Raw genomic sequence first — 20,270 nt, forward strand, 5'->3', positions numbered from 1 at the left:
CTTTTGGGAAGTGACTCATCTCTGTTCTGTGTGATTGTGACCCCACTGCCCTGGAGGATGTCCCAAACTAGACATGTGTCCAGGAAATGAGAGGAAACACCTATGAAGGAAGCACTTGCCCTTCAACCCCCAACTCCTGCCCAGGCCCAAGTACAGGTGGAAGTTTCCAATGCCAAAGCCCATTACCACTGCAATGAACACCGTCTTCCTCAAGTTCATATCCTGGGTCACAGCGGCAGATGAAAGAGCCGTAGGTGTTGACGCAGGTTTGCACACAGGGGTTCTCGGTGGCACACTCGTTCACATCTGTGGAAAGCCAAGGCACATTGCTGACTGTCCTCCCAACAGAACAGCCACAATAACTAGGCAGAAAAAGCACCAGCAACTAAATCTACCACCACTAGGAGACCAGAGTCGCAGGTACCAAGGCTCTCCATCCAGGACCCTTGGGAACATGATCTCAGATCCCAAAGTGTTCACTTAAGGACCGGGGCCTCCATCCACATGTCCCTTCTGGGGTCAAAAGTCAGGCAAGGTGGAAACCATATGTATACACATGATATAAACATATACGCATATACACCTGCTAGTAAGTCTATGCTCCAACACCCCCCGCCAGGAATTTCCAGGCAACACCTGCTCCTTCCTATCACTTGTTACATTTCATCCATGAACTCCCCTCACCCTCACTGACTTGGAAGTTTCAGGTTAACAAATAACCGTGATGATTCTAATAATATATTTATTATACATAAATAACTTTGCTCATTAGGAAAGGATCTTACACTCACTTAATCCTTACAATGAGGACCATTGCCCCACTTTAGAGGTTAAGTAGGTTAAGGAGAAGACCACCAAAGGACACAAGGAGTAATGGGAAATCCATTGTCTTGAGTGTGGTGGTGGTGGTTTCATGCAGGCACACGTACATCAAAATTAATAGAATCATGGTGCGGTTTGTTATACACTGATTATGCATCAATAAGATTGTTTAAGCATTTTTCAGGCACAGTGGCTCATGCCTGTAATCTCAGCACTTTGAGGCAGGTGGATCGCTTGAGCCCAGGAGTTTGAGACCAGCCTGGGCAACATAATGGGACTCCATCTCTTCAAAAAGATTAAAAATTAGCCAGGTGTTGTGGCACACGCCTGAGGTCCCAGCTACCCAGGAGGCTGGGGAAGGAGAATCACTTGAGCCTGGGAGATTGAGGCTGCAGTGAGCTGAGATCATGGTAGTGTACTCTGGCCTGGGTGACAGAGTGAGACCCTGTCATGGAAAAAAAAAAAAAAAAAACAGTATAGGCAGGGTGCAGTGGCTCACACCTGCAATCCCAGCACTTTGGGAGGCCAAGGCAGGTGGATTACCCGAGGTCAGGCATTCGAGACCAGCCTGACCAACATGGTGAAGTCCTGACTCTACTAAAAGAATACAAAAAAATTAGCCAGGCATGGTAATAGGTGCCTGTAATCCCAGCTACTCGGGAGGCTGAGACAAGGGAATCACTTGAACCCCAGAGGCAGATGTTGCAGTGAGCTGAGATCATGCCACTGCACTCCAACCTGGTAGACAGAGCTAGACTGTCTCAAAAAAAATACACACACATACACACACACACACACACAAATACACATACATACATATAATTGCTTTTGAAGATTGACAGATGTACCCAAGTCCACTAGCTAACAAGGACACAATGGGAACTGGAACATGAGTCAGGGGCCTTTCCATAAAAACCAAGATTCATTCTGCACAGCTCATGGTGCGGGGAGGGCAGGGAAGAGCCCCTTTCCCACTGGCATTGCTGGACCCACTGTAAGTACCATCCCACAATGCTCCATACACCAATGGCCAAAGTTCCAGCTGAGAGATTTTCTATCCTCTTCCCAAGTCCAGGTAAATCTCTTAGGCCTCTGAAAAGAGATGTCAGTGTTTTCAGAGCTAAACGCCTTCATGGTGAGCAGCTTGAGCGGCTTTTCTTAAAGGGGAGTGAATCCCATGGCCACAAGGTTCCTGCCTCCTGGCATCTCTGGAGCTCTCAGGGAGAAAACAGATAAATAAAAGAACAGCTCTAGAGAGAGGGTCAAGCAAGACACCGGCCCCCACCGGTGCCCGTGGGAGGTTGGGGTTTCCTCACTGGGGACAGGAGCGGGTAGGAAAATGTCCACTGTGCTAAGCCACTGAGTGCAAGTTCAGACAGGACAGTGCTGGCAAGTGTTAGGGCTGGTGGCCTCAGCCTCTGGCCAGGCGCTGGCCACTCGGAGATGAATGAACTCATTCCACCCCGTCACCGCTCTCAGCTGCTTCTGAGAGCAGGGCGACCAAAATGATTCTGCCCACCTGGGGTTCTCACTGCCCTTTCCTGCCAGCCCTTTCCAAATGCTCTTCTGAATCTGCTGAGGGCACACAGGGCCCCACTCCAACCTGCTGGACAAGAAGTCTGGGTCCCTGGTTTTACTCTCAGCTGTGCTACCACTTGGCTGCATGACTTTGGCCAAGCTGCTTAACCTTTTCGAGCCTTGATTTCCTCCTCAGTAAAGCAGAGCCACAAACACCTGCCTGCTGACCTCACGAGGCTATTACTAGAGTTCAGTGAGATGAACAGACGTGATAATGCTCTGAGTGTGCAAAGCACTCTCCCACACACGAAGAGTCAGGATTGCAAAAGCTTACTGGAGTATACGACACCCTGTGCTGCCCATCAGCCCTGCTGATACAGCATCCTAGTGGCCAAGTGCCCATACCCAGGCCTGGGTGCCGGGCCTGCTGCTTTATTGTGCTGTGGACTTGGCACTGCCAGGTGTATTATCTGCTTTTTCTCACACACCTGTCCCTCAGAGACCTGAAGGACACAGGTGCCTTTTGGATTGGGCATGGCTATGCCTCAGGAGGTACTGGGTGCACTGTGCCAGCCTGTGGCCGGTACCTCCAATCTCAGGCCTTGGCACAGAGAAGCCTGCATCTGCCCTAAGCCGCTTATCGCAGCAGCAAGGGAGCCAGGCGCCCGCTCCTGCTCCAGTGGGAAGGAAGGTCGCTTGTTTATCCGCTTCCTCAACCTCCCGGCCTGGCAACTACTCTCAGAAGAAAATGACCTCTTTTGGTGTGAGGAACACAGTCCAGACTTCTTGGAACAATTAGCAGAACGAGCTTTGGAGGAGAGACTTAGAAAGAATCCAGGATCAAACTCTTTAACACTGATGCCTTCCTGTTTACTGACGATTTAGCTACAATTAAAGTAAAGGAGACATAATATCCTCCAAATTCGATGGCCAGGAGCCTGCCAGCCAGAACTCCAAGGGTGAATGAAACAAGGAAATGGGCCTTGCAAAACCTGAGGTCTCCAGACAAAGACCTCATTCTGTGTCACAGCACTGCCTCCAACTCCAACCTGGGCCAAGCAGCTGCCAGGGGCTGGAGGCCTGGGCCAGGAGCTGGAAGTTGAGGGGGAAGCCGGGGGCCAAAGCAGGATTTGCGCTAATTCCTTGGGTCTTAAGTCCCCCGTTCACTTCCTGAGCAGAAGAAACCTTCAGATGGCAACCACAATAGGCATGCAACTTGTTTTTCTTACTTATTAGTATTTCAAGTGATCATGTGAAAACCAGAAAATGCCTTTGTTTCAGTCTGGTTTTGTGGGGGCATGCTGAGTAGCAGGGGACGTTACCACCACCACTAGACCCTTTGCTAAGGAACAGGCTGTCCTGGCACAGGTTGGAGGGAAAAGTGTAGTGAGAGGCCTCAGAATTGCCCACGACACCCCTGCCTTGCATGGATGTGTTTATTTTATGATTCATGGAGGGTCAGGGACCCTGACCAACCCTACTCAGGCCTCAGAAACTGAACTTAGGCTATAGGACATGGAACCAAATTTCTGATTAGGCCAGAAAGCCAGCAAGGCTACTTCTGGATAGTAAACACAGAAAAGAAGCAAATCCATGAAACTGTACACTCCCAGCTGGTGGAGGATTGGGGTCCTACCCTCATAGGACCCCAAAAAGTGCCATATTCAGAGCACTTTTTGAGATGCTTCGCATAGCAAGGTTCAGGTCTCGGGTTTCTGCAGCGATGGGGATGGGTGGGCAGTGACAAGGAATGGGAATACACCGTAGCAGCAGTGTTTCCCACAAACACAAGCTGCCAGGTGCTGAAGAAAGCTGCAGCTAGTGTCTCACATCGTGTCCAAGTTATCATGCATGTCACATACCTTGGCAAGACCTTCCATCCTCATTGAGGGTAAAACCAGGGTTGCATGTACAAGAATAGGATCCAGGAACATTTGCACAGAGCTGCTGGCAGTAACCATAGCGACATTCATCAATGTCTGGAAACAGAAATGCACACAAAGTGAGACAGGTCTCCTTCTCACTCAAGGATGCCCCCACTAGTGTGGCATGATTGCCTAGCTCTTCCCAAACAGGATCATGAAGGGAAGCAAAGGGGAACAAGAGCCAAGACAGTGCTTACTGAGTGTCACGGATGGTGATGCTGTCTCGATTACAAGGCTCGTCTCCCCACAATCTTTCTCCTCCTCAACCCCTCTCAGTCCCATAAATACCTGAACCTATCCTAAAAGTTGCAGAAGAAATTTCTGCTTCGAGTGGGATGTTGGGCAAGATGAGCTCTCCAATTTTTCCCAGCTCTAAGATTCAACACTAAGGTTTGTCCAAGATGGGCTCTCCAATTTTTCCCAGCTCTAAGATTTGAGATTATCCAGCTCTTAAGATTTATCCAAAGTTAAGATTCAAGTAGAAGATTCCATATAGAGGCTCCACTACCCGGGAAGGGTCCAGTCTGCTTAACATGTAAGAAGAATCCACAGCATCACTCCAATAGGCTCCTTGCCAGCTCCATGAACAATGAATATGTCCAGCTGTCAGGAACAAGAGCCAGTTAGGCCGGGAAGAGCTGGGCAGCATGACCCTGGAGACCCATGAATCCAGTAACATGAGGACGCTGGAGTTCACCCTGGATCTCCTCCTTGCACCAGAGTGAACATAAAACTCTGGATAAACACACCTCTTCCAAGCCATAGCTGGCCTTGCCAGGGAAAGTGGCGGCACTGTGGGTGAATGGATCCTTTGAGCAGAGCTGGGCAATGTGACCTCCCTGTAACATGTATCCATCAATGGGGAGCCTGACGTCATTGGGAAAGCACTTCTCAACACCCCAAGCTGATGTGATGATGGGCTGGAGAATTCATTCCTGTGGGGTAAGGGTAGTGAATGAAATCACCAGCCTCCTGGCAGACTCCGAGATGGCACCAGTACAGGCTCCTGCTGTGACCAGTTGATCTGACTGTAGCTGGAACTGGTCCTTATCCCCACCTCCCCAAGTCTCACCAGGTTTCCTCCCTGGTCCCCCCCGTTCCTTTGGAACCATGGGCCATCTAGGACTCTCGAGGCCGGCTTAGAGCCTCAGTCCTTGGGCCTGGTTTCTACCTACTGCCAGGAAGGACTCCACCTCCGAGACCCATTTTGATCCCTTACCTATTGTTTAGCCCTTCTCAGATTCTGTGCCCTGTCCTGTGATTCTGTTTTGTCTCTAAGTCCCGGCTACTTCTAACCTGGCCCATTGCACTGCCCCTGAGTGCCGGGCAGCTCTTGCACAGAAGGTCCATTGGCTATACAGTGGCTGGCCCTGATTTCTTCCCAGAGTGCAGCTGGGCACATCACCAAGGCCAGGCAGGCAGCAGGGGCTGGAGGGGGTACCCTTCACTAGGGGTACCTTGGAGAAAAGGCAGCCCCCCCGACCCCTCATTTTTCTGCAAAAGCAGCATCTCCAGTGGTACACAGAACAGAGAGTGTGTGGCTATGGAACTTGCATTTTGAAAGGGAAAGGCGAGTTTAGCCAGGGGAGGGCAGGAGTTCAGGCATAACTGGAAGAAGCCTTCCTTTCAGATGTGAATATGAGTGGCTGGGCCACATGGTACCATGCTAGGCATCTATGAGCATCCTTCCCAAAGCTCCGTGCTCCCAGGAAGAGAACAACCCTCCCAGGCAGAGGAATGTCGGAGTTGCTGGCACCCCTCACATCAGAGGGTTTCTGTAACAGGGCTGGTATATCCCGATCTCCCCCACCACTCCAGCGCCCCTTGTGGTGGGAAAAAAAAACTAGACTGAGACACAGGAGACTTGGAAGCTTGACCCAACTCGCTTTAACTTTGTCTAAAATGTTCCTTCTCTTTGAGTCTCAGTCTGCGATGCTATAAAAGTTGGATGACATAATATTCGACATCCTTTCCAGCTCTGAAATTCAACATATTAAGTTCCTGTACAAATAACTCTCTCTCACTGATCTGCTTATGTTCAAATAAGTAGCATCAAATTTTCCATTATAGCAGAGGTTGGTTTGAATGCACAGCAACTGTCATATTCACAGACGCCTGCGTGCGAGCCTGGAAAGGAGAATCAAGCCAATCTAGGCCTCAAGGATGCTTCAGACGGGGCTTGAGGGCAGACCCACTCAGCCTCAATCAAGAAACTTGGAAAGAGGTAGCTTTCCTTTGTTTCCATGATTTTGTTTGGATCTGTTTCTCAGCTCCTCCAGGACTGACTTTCAGGCAACAGAACGGTGTCTTAGAGAATTCAAACTGGTAGGGCCTTTTCTAGAAAACACAGCATAGAAATCACACCCTAGAATTAGAAATTGAACTGACAGCTACAGTTTGCTATGAATTCATTCACTTGGCTAAACCCAAAACTAGAGGGGAAGAAAGGAAAATAACCTTCCAGTAAAAATAAACAGAAAGATCAGATAGCAGATGCCAACCGTAAAGGCAGTTCTCAACTGGTGATGACTGACTTCTCAGGAGTAAAAGGCTAAGGCCACAGCCCGTGGGGTGGGTGTGGTCGTCGGGGGGAAGGGCAAAGACAGGGTGTTGGAAGGAACTGATGTAAGATCAGGATTTACTGATCCACATTCAAGACTTGCCACATTTCTGTGACTAAGCGAAAGTGTTCCCTTCTCTTAGCATTATTTCTAACTAAAGCAAAATAATCCTCATCTCTGTCACTTCCTGGCCTGGATATAAACTTCGTGAAGACAGGAAGAAAGTCAGGGTAAAATCAAACTTAAAAAATATATCCAAAACTATAGCCCTTAAAAAATATATTTGAGGCTGGGCACAGTGGCTGATGCCTGTAATCCCAGCACTTTGGGAGGCTGACGCCTGTAATCTCAGCACTTCGGGAGGCTGAGGCAGGCAGATCATTTTAGCCCAGGAGTTCGAGACCAGCCTGGCCAACATGACAAAACCCTGTTTCTACAAAAAATACAAATATTAGCTGGGCATGGTGACACACGCCTGTAATACCAGCTACTCAGGAGGCTGAGGCAGGAGAATCACTTGAACCCAGGAGGTGGAGATTGCAGTGAGCCAAGATCGTGCCACTGCACTCTAGCCCAGGCAACAGAGGGAGACTCCATACAAAAAAACAAGAAAAAAAGAAAAACATTCAAGGCCGTGCGTGGTGGCCTACGCCTGTAATCTCAGCACTTTTGAGGCGGTCGGATGACTTGAGCCCAGGAGTTCAAGACCAGCCTGGCCAACATGGCGAAAGCCCCATTTGTACAAAAAGTACAAAATGTATCTGGGCATGGTGGCACATGCCTATGATTCCAGCTACTCAGGAGGCTGAGACAGGAGAATCGCTTGAACCCGGGAGGCAGAGGTTGCAATGAGCCGCAATTGCGCCATTGCACTCCAGCCTGGGTGACAGAGTGAGACTATGTCTCAAAAATAAATAAATACATTCAAAAACCATAATGATGACAAGATGGCAATGATGGCAACTGATTTTCAAGGGTGGGGTTACACATGTGAGTTCAATAGCCTTCCACCCCTCCCACCCTTCCTGGCAAAGAAAAGCTTACTACCCTTAGGCAGCCAGCTATGCCCATACCTCACAATGCCCCTGGCAACCGTTAACTTCCAGGAGTCCCTGTGACCCCCCAGAGAGCTGTTACCTAAGCACTGGCCTTCCAGAAGCCAATATCCGTCGGTGCAGGAGCAAGTGTACCCGCCCTCAGTGTTGATGCAGATCTGGGTGGGGTTGCACTGGTGGGAATCCGTTGCACACTCGTCCACATCTGTAACACAAGACATAGGTCAAAGAATGTCACCCAAATCCATCCAGAGCCCTGGAGCCACCAGGGGTGCCAGTGGCTTTCTTGTCTTGGCCGGGAGGCAGTTGATAAGGTTGCTAGGTTACACCCAAGGAGGTGGCAGCACCTCCCTGATGGGCACCTCTAGGAGACACTAACCTCTAATGAGGGCTGAGCTAGTCTGCTCACCAGAAATCCACAAAAAGAAGGGAACACATATCCTCAGGCACCCTTCTGCCATCCTATGCCATTGCTCCCTGATGGTGCATCACCTTGACAATAACCATTACTTGATTTAGAAAGCCATTTTGTATTAGGCTTATTCATTCGTATGTTAAACAGGGGTCTACTGCATACCTACTGTGTGCACAGGACTGTGATAAACACCACTGAGAACAAAACAGAAGTAAAGGAAATGTCCCCAGCCAGGCACGGTGGCTCACGCCTGTAATCCCAGCACTTTGGGAGGCTGAGGTGGGTGGATCACCTGGGCTCAGAAGTTCAAGATGAGCTCAGGCATCATGGTGAAATCCCGTCTCTACTAAAAATTTAAAAACTAGCTGGGCCTGGTGGCATGCGCCTGTAGTCCCAGCTACTCGGGAGACTGAGCTGGGAGGATCACTTGAGCCCAGGAGGTGGAGATTGCAGTGAGCCGAGATTGCACGACGGCACTCCAACCTGGGAGACAGAGTGAGACCCTGTCTCAAAAAAAAAAAGTTCCCTGCCAATAGAAGCTGGCAGTCCAGTTTCTTAATGGTATTTAGTCATGAAAATCTTTCAGTCTGAAGCTCTCCAGTCTTCCCTCCACTCCACAGTTCCTGGGGCTAATCTCTGTCTGTCCTCTGCTCATAGCAAGTCTCTCCTGGCTGCTCTAGAGCCCACTGCCATCTGGCTGGTGGCATGAAGATACTTATATCCATATCGGTCCTTCTCCTTAACTTAGAGCTTCAGAGCACAGATATCGAGCCATATTCATGGCCATTCCCAAGCCATCTGGCGCAGACACTTCACAGTCAGTGCTCAAAACTGTTGAAACTGAAACATCCTCCTCTCCTTTCTCCCCTGCACGGCACTTTAGGGGAGAGCGCCCAAGATCCTGAAATGGACCTCCTGATGCCACACTCTCACTTTGACCTAAAGGAAGAGACTTTTCACTAAACATTCACACACTAATTTACTCCACAAGCATCCATGGTGCCTCCTGGATCTGCCTGGCCCCGCGGACCCCAACACCTTTCCTCCTTGTCAGCCCTGCCTTCACCTGCACCTTGGTGGGTCGCCTGCCCTCCCCACTTCATTCCTGCATCAGGGTTTGTTCATCTACACCCTTTCTCCACCTTCACCGAATGGACCATCGTGCAGTCAGAAGTAATACTGAAAGCTGCAATTCTCTGAGCCTGTGTTACGTGCCTGACACCTACCTTGTTACTTGTATTTACTCTCACATCACCCTGTGAGGTGGGCTCACAATCCCCATTTTACAGATGGGAAAACTGAGTGGAAAGAGCTAATAAGCACCAAGCCAAGAGCTGAGTCCAGGCCTCCCTGCCTGCCTGACTCCAAGTCTACTCCGTGCAGGTCTGACAGAGGTCACACCACCAGGACCAAGCAGATTTGGTGGCAGGGAGCTGGCAGACTGGGCTGAGGAGGGAGGACAGAGCTTTTGTTCCTTTTTACTGACCCCACTCCCACGCTGTCTGCCTCCCAACACTGCAGATTGCAAACTTGATCATCATCTATTCAGTTGGCTTCTTTGAATACAGTACGGTGGGGATGGGGGTGTCTAAGACCCAAAAGTATAAGCTCCTTGAGGACAAGGGCCTCGTGTAGCACAGGGCTTTGTGCACGTCAGTAAAACATTCAACTGGGTGAGCAGTGGGCCCTCTGGTTCAGGGGATATGACCACAAATCCACCATCCACCTGCAACAGCCCAACACTAACAACCCTGATCAGTCCACACCCTACCCCAAAACGACAGCTTTCTGGGAATCCCATGAAACCGGCCTTCCCTCCTCTAAACATGAACAACCTCCAAGAACCTGGTGCCAAGATAACGGTGGCCTCCACTCCACCCTGATGTTGAGCATGTGCAGCCTCAGTGAAAAAGACTCAGCCCTGTTCTCAGCTGCGAGGACTCCAGCCTCCCCTTTGCCTCCCTCCCACCCAGCTCTGCCCACCCAGCAGAGCCTCCCAGGGGAGCTGGTGAATAATGCTTGGCCAGAAGCCGCTCCTGCTCAAATCCACAGTGAAGTCTATGACAATAAATAGTGCCACTATCGACTGGTGCATATTTACATTTTCCCAGCAGGGAGTGATGGATGGCAATTGTGTCCTGGGAACAACACTGCCTTAGGAATTTCTGTTCTTTTTCCTGCCTTGAGGGGAATGAAGGGTGAGGGTGACCAACACAGGAGAAGAATCACTGGAGGGGCTTGGTGGCGTCAAGTTCCCAAGCCTCTGTGCTTGTGTAATTTGTGTCCCACACAATGTGCCTGCCAAGTCCTATAGAGAGAAACCAGACACAATCAAGTAGGCCAGGCTGGACTCAGAAGGGCACAAAGGACCCCATCGTGGGCATGTGTGGGAAGTATTCAGGCCGAGAACCAAAATCCTTGAAGTTCACTCTTTTAAAAACTCCAACACTTTTACTGAACTAAAGAATTAACTCAGCCAGGCGCAGTGGCTCATGCCTGTAATCCCAGCGCTTTGGGAGGCCAAGGTGGGTGGACTGCTTGAGTCCAGGAGTTTGAGACCAGCCTGGGCAACATGGCAAAACCCTGTTTCTACTAAAAATACAAAAAAATTAGCCGGGTATGGTGGCGCACACCTGTAGTCCCAGCTACTCAGGAAGCTGAGGTGGGAGGATCACCTGAGCCCAGGAAGTTGAGCCTACGGTGAGCCAAGATTGCGCCACTGATCTCCAGCCTAGGCAACAGAGCAAGACCCCATCTCAAAAAAAAAAAAAAAAAAAAAAAGGAATTAACTCAGTTATACTACACTTTTGTTTATATAGATTTTAAAATTAAAATTTTAACTTTCACTAACTTGTTTAATGAATTGTCAATAGAAACTATATTTTGAGAAGTCAATAAGTCCTTTTATATCCTCAAAACACACCTGGTACCATGCTGTGTCCCTGGTAAATGTTCAGTAACTACTGAATGAATGAACACATGAACGGCAAACATCAATCCCTCGCAGCCCCCAGAAAGGTTTTTCCAGCCAACTAGCTGACAAGCCCATCTGGGCGTGTGTACTTTAAAAACAGCCACCACCATGCAAACCACTGTCAGCCTACACACCTGATGCAGCTAAAACTGGAGTGTTCACACGGTGGGCTTCCTCGGGGGGCTGAAAGACTCATCACATATTCCAGCTCACAGCGGAACTTCTTACATTAAATACATTTGACTTAAATCACAGAAGGAAAAATACATCGAATCACTCCAAGGACATTCTTTGGCAGGGCCTCTCTTTCCGCATCAGTGCAAAAGTACAAGCTATGACACCCTGAGCAAGTGTCAGTATCCTCATGTGCAAACAGGGTCTGCTTTCCTTTCCTGTGCAATAGTCAGGAAGAGTCTCCCAAGAGAAAAGAATGCTGGGTGCATTCAATCCTTTATTCATTCACTTGTTCGCTCATTCATTTGTTCATTCTTTCTTTCTTTCTTTTCTTTTTTTTTTTTTGTGAGACAGAGTCTTGCTCTGTCACCCAGGCTGGAGTGCAATGGCGTCATCTCGGCTCACTGCAAGCTCTGCCTCCCAGGTTCATGCCATTCTCCTGCCTCAGCCTCCCAAGTAACTGGGACTACAGGTGCCCACCACCACACCCGGCTAATTTTTTTGTACTTTTGGTAGAGACGGGGTTTCACCATGTTAGCCAGGATGGTCTCAATCTCCTGACCTCGTGATCTGCCCGCCTTGGCCTCCCAAAGTGCTGGGATTACAGGCATGAGCCACCGTGCCTGGCCCCCATTCATTCATTCTTTATGCTCTACAGTGGTTGTGTGTGCGTGTGCATGTGTGTGTGTGTGTATGTGTGTCTGCCCTCTCCAGCCTCCATGACCTTTGGAAGAACTAGGCATCGAGCATATTCCGTCCCGCTGTATGGTACTCAGAAGCGGGTACTACTTTACTGAGAGTCCTCTTATCTCCCTGTTCCCTTCTGGGTGCTGTCACCCCAGTCAGCTGCCTGGGCACTTGGAGGATTCTGCCACAGCAACCATGGCTTGGCTCTCCCTAGGTGAGGCAATGTCTATCTGCTGCCCAGGTGACCAGCACCCTGGCAACTGGAGGAAAGCACTCACTAACTCTCCCAGAACCTGGAAAAGCCCAGCGCTGCCCCTGCCAGGAAGAAGTCATCATCTGCGTCAAGCAGCACAGCTCTGCCGACCTTGCAGTCTCACCTGCACTGGCACCTCTCCCTTGAGACATCCACCGAGTGGCCTTTTCAATCTGAAACAACTGCTCACTTAGGAAAGTCATCAAAACCTATCATATCACCTCCTCGATGCCTTCCAAAGAGGCCATAGACAGAAAGGGCTTTCAGGCCCCAGGACAGTGGCCTACATATTCGGGAAGCTCTTTTAGGATTTCATACCCTTAGTTATGTCTCACATTCCCCAGCCAGACAGTAAGTTTCACATGGGCAGATATGCAAAGACAATGGAAATAAAGGGATGTCCCTCAGGCTGGTATGTTTTAAAGGAGTAAAAGAATGTCCTTAAAGTATAGTCAAGATCTTACAAAGGCACCAGATGAAGGAACTGGCCTTAACACATCAAAATAGAACTGTCCAACAATCTTGGGGACAACAAAATGAACAGAACCTTCCATTCTGACTCACAGGACAGCACGGGAAGGGGCCACAGCCCACACACCTGCTGACCGTTCTAGTCCTTGGAGCAGGACTCTGCAGAGGAAGCCAGTGGTGACTGGGACTCCTCTCCTTCACTGCATGGACGTCTCAGACAGCTTCGTGGGTATCACATGGCTGATTTATGCCCATTTTATGTCCTCCCCTTGGGAGTGGGCTGGTTCTCAGAAAACATCACACAACCCACTTTTCTGTCCCATATAAAAGTAATGGTTCCAAGTACGATCTTAGTATTAACTCACATATTATTTTTATTTTTCATTTTATTTTTTGAGACAGAGTCTCACTGTGTCACCCAGGCTGGAGTGTAGTGGCACAATCTTGGCTCACTGCAAGCTCCACCTTCCGGGTTCACGCCATTCTCCTGCCTCAGCCTCCTGAGTAGCTGGGACTACAGGCGCCCGCCACCACGCCCGGCTTTTTTGTATTTTTTTTTAGTAGAGATGGGGTTTCACCCTGTTAGCCAGGATAGTCTCGATCTCCTGACCTTGTGATCCGCCCGCCTCGGCCTCCCAGAGTTCTGGGATTACAGGTGTGAGCCACCGCGCCCGGCCTAACTCACATATTATTAAATAAAATCTCTATAGGCAGTTATAACAGACTTAATATACCACATTAAATATGCATAAATCTGTTTAAATATAAATAACATGTACATGTATGATAGCTATTTGTTCTATTTGAATGCACATATTATATACATACATGTGTTTACAGTTCAGCATTTATTCCTGAAAGCTGAAAATACTTTGTTTTCATGACACAAATTCTAACAGAAATAAAATGTCCTTTAAAAACTGTACAAAACAAAACAAAAACACTAATGGTTCCCCATGCCCACAGGTAGAACATTTTCTAGGTCATTCTCCAAGCACCAAAATTTAAAAGGAAAACACACCAAAGGGCTGAGAACTCCCCAGAAAAGGCTAGCAGGTAAAAGAATAAGAACTTTGGGAGTAGACAGAGCTGGGTGTGAATCTAGGGTCCCACATTTGATAACTAAATAAGGCAGGGCAATTTACTGGATCCTTGGGTGTTCTGCAACAGGGCTGATGTAGCCTACCTCGTAGATAGATGTGAGAGTTCATGAGTTAAGAGGAGCGCAGGTGCCAGTCTGACTGCCTGACACATAGCTCCCTTCCCCAGGGAGGTGCTGTTTCTGACAGCTGTGGAAGATAGAAGCAGCTTGGTTTCTGCCTCCTGCAGACACTGTTCTAGAATTCACTAAAGACACCAGGATGACAGCCCAGGGGTTTCATGGGCTATAAGTATGGTTAGTTCTGTGATTCAACCACAGCCAAAGGCTGGGACTTCTCCCCCTTGAGCCCCAGGAACATGGCAGGAGATCTGGACAACAGGTAAGGAAAGCCAGGGTACGTTCCTTCATGGAATCTCCCTCTCCACCTCTGCACCCAGGCATCTCTGGGCCCATCTATGATTCTATAACTGTAGGCATCCAAAAACATAAAGGTACATGTGTCTAATGGCTATGTATGATCAACCTTTCCACAATCTGATTCTTGCCTCTTCCAGTGCCTTCTTTGCTCCAGTACTGTGAACAAGCAAGGTCTGACTTTGTGAGCCTGTGTACATAACGTCGGCCGAATGTCTCTGTTCTTGTTTGAGAACGGCCATCAGCCAAAGGGAAACATTCTCACTGGGTGACACTGGGAGAAGCTGTCCAAGAACCCTTGGAAGATACACCTTTCCAAGGCCTCCACTCTTCCTTTTTTGGACATGGCAAAAATCATTTCCTTGGTAGTAAATTTTTACCCGGTGAAATAACATGTTTTCCCGGCCCATTTTTGTTCCTTCCTTGCTCAAGCTAATGGAGCTTGATAAGAAAGAAGAAAATAACAATGACACATTCCTAAGCCTCCAAGTGAAGCCAGTTTCAGGCCTGCTGCTGGGCTGGGTCGGTGCCATTTTTCAGCAAGACGAGCCCAGCCAAGGCTGGAAGCTACACAGGACCTACTTCCCAAACACCTGTTTAATTAAAGATCTCAACGTTGGAGAACTCGCTGTTGAATTCCTAGGCCGTCTGCACTCCATGTGTCTTATGGTCCTGGCCAATCACTAGGATCCAGATCTTTTTGTGTTTACAGCACTTTCCCCGACACTTGAGATTAAGCATGGAATACAAAGTTGGTTCATTTTGCGCCTCTGATTAGGCAACAAATATGTGGTCCATTTTCCAAACAACAAAATATCCTTCCCTCTTGAATGAAACCAGCTGGAATCCAGGTCCCAACCTCTCCATTGGATTCTCTTTGTCTATCCCTAAAGTGAGAGCTGGAGGAGAGTTCTGACAGGCCCCTTTAAGCTGTGATCTTCTACAGAGACAAACTATGTGACTAATGGAGATCACATTGTTTGGTTCTTGGGTAATTACTTTCATCCCCAGAGCACTTGGTAAACATCAGCTGACTTTAGTTGCTTTCAAACTGGGCAGTGAATTGGCCAAGCCCATTCAACTTTTGCCAGTGTATGGTGCCTGCCACGGGCCCAGGGGAAACACATGTCCTCTCAAGCATCATGCATCAAGGTGTCCTGAGAGGAAGGGGACAAGTCATGTCTAATGTCAAACTAGACATGCTTGTTTATCTTTTTTTTTCTTCAAAAAGCCATAAGGCTTTGGCCATTATCATGAATGTAAAGCAAACAGACGTGGAGTTCAAACTAGATTTCCATTTACTAAAACTTTTGCCATTTGTCCATCGACAGAGATTTTGGAATCTTTAGAAGGCAGTAGTTTCCAAACCTGGCTACCCAAGAGAACTGCCTGCTAAATATCAGAATTTCTGGGGCTGAGGCTTGGAAAGCTGTGTTATTTCAAAGTTACCTAAATGAATCCAATGCAAAACTGCATCTAAAATCCACTGTGCCAAATCAATACTTCTCAAACTTTAATATGCGTATGACTCAGTGGGGATCTTGTTAAAATGCAGATTCTAATTCACTGGATTCTATATTCCTAACGAGCTCCCATGTGAGGCCAGTGCTGCTGGCTCAGGGACCACACTTTGAGCAACAAGGTGCTAGACTGTTCCAAGTGGTATTTGGTTCTGTATCCATGCAACCTGCTCAGAGTTTCAGAAACTATTAGGTTGATGCATAAGTCATTGCAATATTTAAGAGAGTCTAAGAGGGAAGTTAAGTTTTCAAAAATCAAGCAGCATGTTTGCTATAAGCGGGAGCTGAGCATGAAGATGGCCACAGTAGACACTGGGGACTACTAAAGGAGGAAGGGAAGGAGGCAAGGGTCAAAAAACTAACTACTGGGAACTATGCTCAGTACCTAGGTAATGGGATCCATCAACCCTCAAACCTCAGCATCACACGAAATACCTAGGCAACAAACCTGCACATGCACCCCTGTATCTAAAATAAAAGTTGAAACTATTTTTTTAAATGGGGAAGAAATCAAGCAGTGATTCTTAACTAGATTCTTCTCTCTCTAAGATAAAGCCTGCTGGTTATAAGAGAGTTGTTATTTTTGGAGTCTTATTAAAGACTCTAGCACAGTCTAGCCAAAATAGAATGCTTTTCTGGTGTACGGACAGAGCCTTTCTTTAACTCCACCCTGCAGTGGTTGGGTGCCTACGGCTGCAATGCCTTGAGCAGGGCATTATGTGCTTCCAGAAGGTTCTCCTCCCTTTAGGTCACTGGTGGGGTTTTGATTTCCTATGAACTCAATTCCCTGAATCTTGACTAAGTTCTTAGGGATACTACCCATAAAGAGATGACAAAAAGTACAAAAGATTCCAATGAGGAGAAAGGACAACATATTCCCTCCAACACAGAGCATCCCTTTTTAAACTGAGTACTCATGAACACGGTTTCTATATGCCGTGGGTCCTGACTCCTGTAATCTCCCCATCTCCCCGAGGGCCCCTCCTTCTCATTCCCTCTGAGCCTATTCCTCACCCATCCTGACCTGTATCATAGTCCGTGAACTCCTTGCCCCTCCCATCTACTCCCCACGCCAGCGCTCTCTTCCCAGCGCTCTGTCTCGGTTCACAGTGCCACCTTTTTCCAGTGGCCACAGGCTAGAGACCACAGTCATCCTTAAATCTTCCTTTCACATCCCACTCTCAAACAATTGCAAAGGCCAGGCAGTTCTTCTGAAAATCTTGCAAATTTTCCACTTTCCTTACATCCCCTACCCCAAAGACTCCAGGTCCTCACTGTCTTCTCTCTAAATGATTGTAATAACCTCATCACTTGTCTGGCAGCTCCAATCCCTCCCTGGTGAAAGTGCACTAAATATTAAACCTCCAGAATCACTAAAACACAAAAATGGCAAGTTTACATTTCCTCTTTAGAACCCTCATGGCATGCGCTTTATATTTTGGCAACACTGCGAGTTAAGCCTACTTTCCTACTCACACATGGGCAGAGCACATCTACTTTTATAGCAGTTCACTTCCTACAATATAGTTAGCCACGTGCATCGGAACCTCCAGTTTCTTGAAAGCAGGAAAAGGACTTTATTCACAACCATATCTTAAGCACCCCACACAGTGCCTGGCATACTAGGGTATTAAAGCGAATTATACTGGAAATGAAGATACTTGAGTCAAAGACTGTTCTGAAAGGAAGAGGGAAATTCAGTTAAGCCACCAGACACATCGGAAGAGACAAGTCCACCATCTACCTTATTGTGGCTCATCTCTCATTCCCAGAGGACGAAGACTATCTAGGGGACATTGGCTGACAATTCCAAATCCAACAGAGCCTCAGGCTGAGGCTCATAGTGCCTGGAGGCCTACTCCTACCCTAGCCATAGCCCAGGGCCGATTTGAAAGCGTCCTCAACTTCCAGAAGTTCTAACATACTATGTGTGTCTTAGTCCTGTGGCGCTGCTCTGACAAGAATACTATAGACTGGGTGGCTTAACCAAGAGGCGTTTATTTCTCCCAGTTCTGGAGGCTGGAAGTACACGGTCAGGTAACCAGCACAGCCAGGTTCTAGTGAGAGCCCTCACAGGGCGGAGAGAAAGCTCAGGGTTCTTCATCCCCTTATCAGGGCACCCGTCCCAACGTGGGGGCTCCACCCATGTGACCTCCTCCAAACGTAATCACCTCCCAAAGACCCCACCTTGTAATAACATCACATTGCAGATAACGGGCTTCAACATATGGATTTGGGAGGATACAAACATTCAGTTCATAGCAAAGCACTTGGCGTGATGGAGTAAGGGATTTCCTCTTTCCTCCCGGGAGAGCTTGACATCCCAGAAGAGAAAGAACTTTATTCTCAACAATCACAGGAGGAAGGAGCTTAATAGAAGGGAAAAGATACACCTTCCTGGCCTGAAAATTGACATCAACAGGACCTCTCATGCGATACCCAGGAAACCAATTTGTCAAGCTGGCTGCGAGAATCCACGGTGCGCAAATTCAGCCCTTGGGATCAATCAGCCCAGCAGCAGCAGAAAACATTCCCAGCTGGGTCACTCTCAGAGCATGATCATGAAATACACACGTGCACCCTTCCCACGCCTGCAGTGAGAAGACCCTGCCACCACTACCGATCCTATCACAGCTCACCAGGGTGATCTTGTGCACATCAGTGACCTTCTGCATGGCAGCCTCCTTACGTCTAAAATGGAACTCCCATCACCTGCCCCCCTAAAGCCTGCAGGCAAGAGAAGAGGGCAGACATGGCACACAACAAGTTACAAGAAACAGGCCAGTAGGTGACTAACAATATGAGCTTTTTTTTTTTTTTAGATGGAGCCTAACTGTCGCCAGGCTGGAGTGCAGTGGCATGATCTCGGCTCACTGCAACCTCCACCTCCCAGGTTCGAGTGATTCTCCTGCCTCAGCCTCCCGAGTAGCTGGGATTACAGGCACACACTGCCATGCCAGCTAATTTTTGTATTTTTAGTAGAGACAGGGTTTCACCATGTTGCCCAGGATGGTCTCGATTTTCTGATCTTATGATCCGCCCGCCTTGCCTCCCAAAGTGCTGGGATTACAGGTGTGAGTCACCGCACCTGGCTAAGTTTTTTGTTTGTTTTTTCATACAAAGTCTCACTCTGTCACCCAGGCTGGAGTGCAGTGGTGCCATCTTGGCTCACTGCAACCTCTGCCTCCTGGGTCAAGTGATTCTTGTGCCTCTGCCTCCCAAATGGATGGGATTAAAAGGCGTGTGCCACCACGCCCGGCTAATTTTTGTATTTTTAGTAGAGACGGGGTTTTGCCATGTTGACTAGGCTGGGTCTCGAACTCCCAATCTCAGGTGATCTGCCTGCCTCAGCCTCCCAAAGTGCTAGGATTATAGGCATGACCATGTCCGACTGAGAATATGAACTTTTTGGTCACAGACCAACCCACTCTGCTGATCCCCTGCCTTCTCCCCACCCCTCCACCCCAGCAGGGTCCAAAGCTCCCCGCTCCTCATCTCTAGCAGACAACCCCAGTGTAGCAGAAAATAGCGTGGAGGCTATGATCCAAGAGGAACTGGAAGCCCAGGAAATGAGGGGAAGAGGCTAAAGCCTGCTGGGACCATAGGGGTGGGGGAGAGCGAGCAAAGGAGAAAGAGCCTGAAACATGCCACCTCCCGGGCGAGGGGCAGCCACACGCCCCGGGAATCTAGAAGTACGGACCACACCCACAAACAGCGCAGGGCTCAAACAGCCACGCCCTGCTCCCCATCACCCTTTGGACTTGGTAAGAGTTAGATTCGATTACATGAACCTAAAATAAATATTTGGATGGATTAAACACTTTTCAGGATTGCATGTTTACCTGGCTGAGGAATGTGGGGTGGCGCCCTTTCCCAGCCACCCCTCTGTGGGCACCAGCAGATTCCTGGATGTCTCCAGTGAGGAAGGCAGGGAGGCGAGGGAGTTACATGTGGGGCCAACCAGCTGGCTGACCTGCCAGACCACCCTTGCCCTCCCTCCCACCAAAAAGGCACAGTGCCCGAGTCCCACTGCCCACAATGCCTCTGCTCAGGAGTCATTTATGCTATACCAGTGGGGCAACACTGGTATTGGTACTAGGGATTCAAAGATAAATGACACACAGACCCTGTCTGTTTACAGTCTGGTTGAGAACAGACAAGGGACAAGGTAATCCCAACTCAGAATGGTGAGTGTCATGCTGGAGAGAAGAATGGGGGCATTCCCAGGTGAAACAGGCTTCCTGGAGAAGACACCAGATGGATCTAGAAGGATCCTGCAGCAGAGACTATCATCCGCCAATATCTATTCTCGCAACCAAAGACTGCATTTTTAAGCTTCTCTCACAGTGAAGTGTGGCTACATGACTAAGTTCTGGTCA

The 20,270-nt window shown here is 48.6% G+C and overlaps 1 protein-coding gene across 2 annotated transcripts in view; it reads right to left on the reverse strand.

The window, feature by feature from the left end:
- FBLN5 (fibulin 5) overlaps nucleotides 1-20,270 on the reverse strand; it is a 79,714-nt gene that overhangs the window by 19,415 nt on the left and 40,029 nt on the right. For both annotated transcript variants that reach the window (XM_010357487.2, XM_010357488.2), the window contains exons 5-7: nucleotides 7,964-8,086; nucleotides 4,203-4,319; nucleotides 187-306 (exon numbers count right to left, since the gene is read on the reverse strand). In XM_010357487.2, coding sequence (XP_010355789.1) covers nucleotides 187-306; nucleotides 4,203-4,319; nucleotides 7,964-8,086 — 360 coding nt within the window. The remainder of the gene's footprint in view (nucleotides 1-186; nucleotides 307-4,202; nucleotides 4,320-7,963; nucleotides 8,087-20,270) is intronic.

The sequence above is a fragment of the Rhinopithecus roxellana genome, chromosome 5, assembly GCF_007565055.1.
Source record: "Rhinopithecus roxellana isolate Shanxi Qingling chromosome 5, ASM756505v1, whole genome shotgun sequence".
Classification (NCBI taxonomy): domain Eukaryota; kingdom Metazoa; phylum Chordata; class Mammalia; order Primates; family Cercopithecidae; genus Rhinopithecus; species Rhinopithecus roxellana.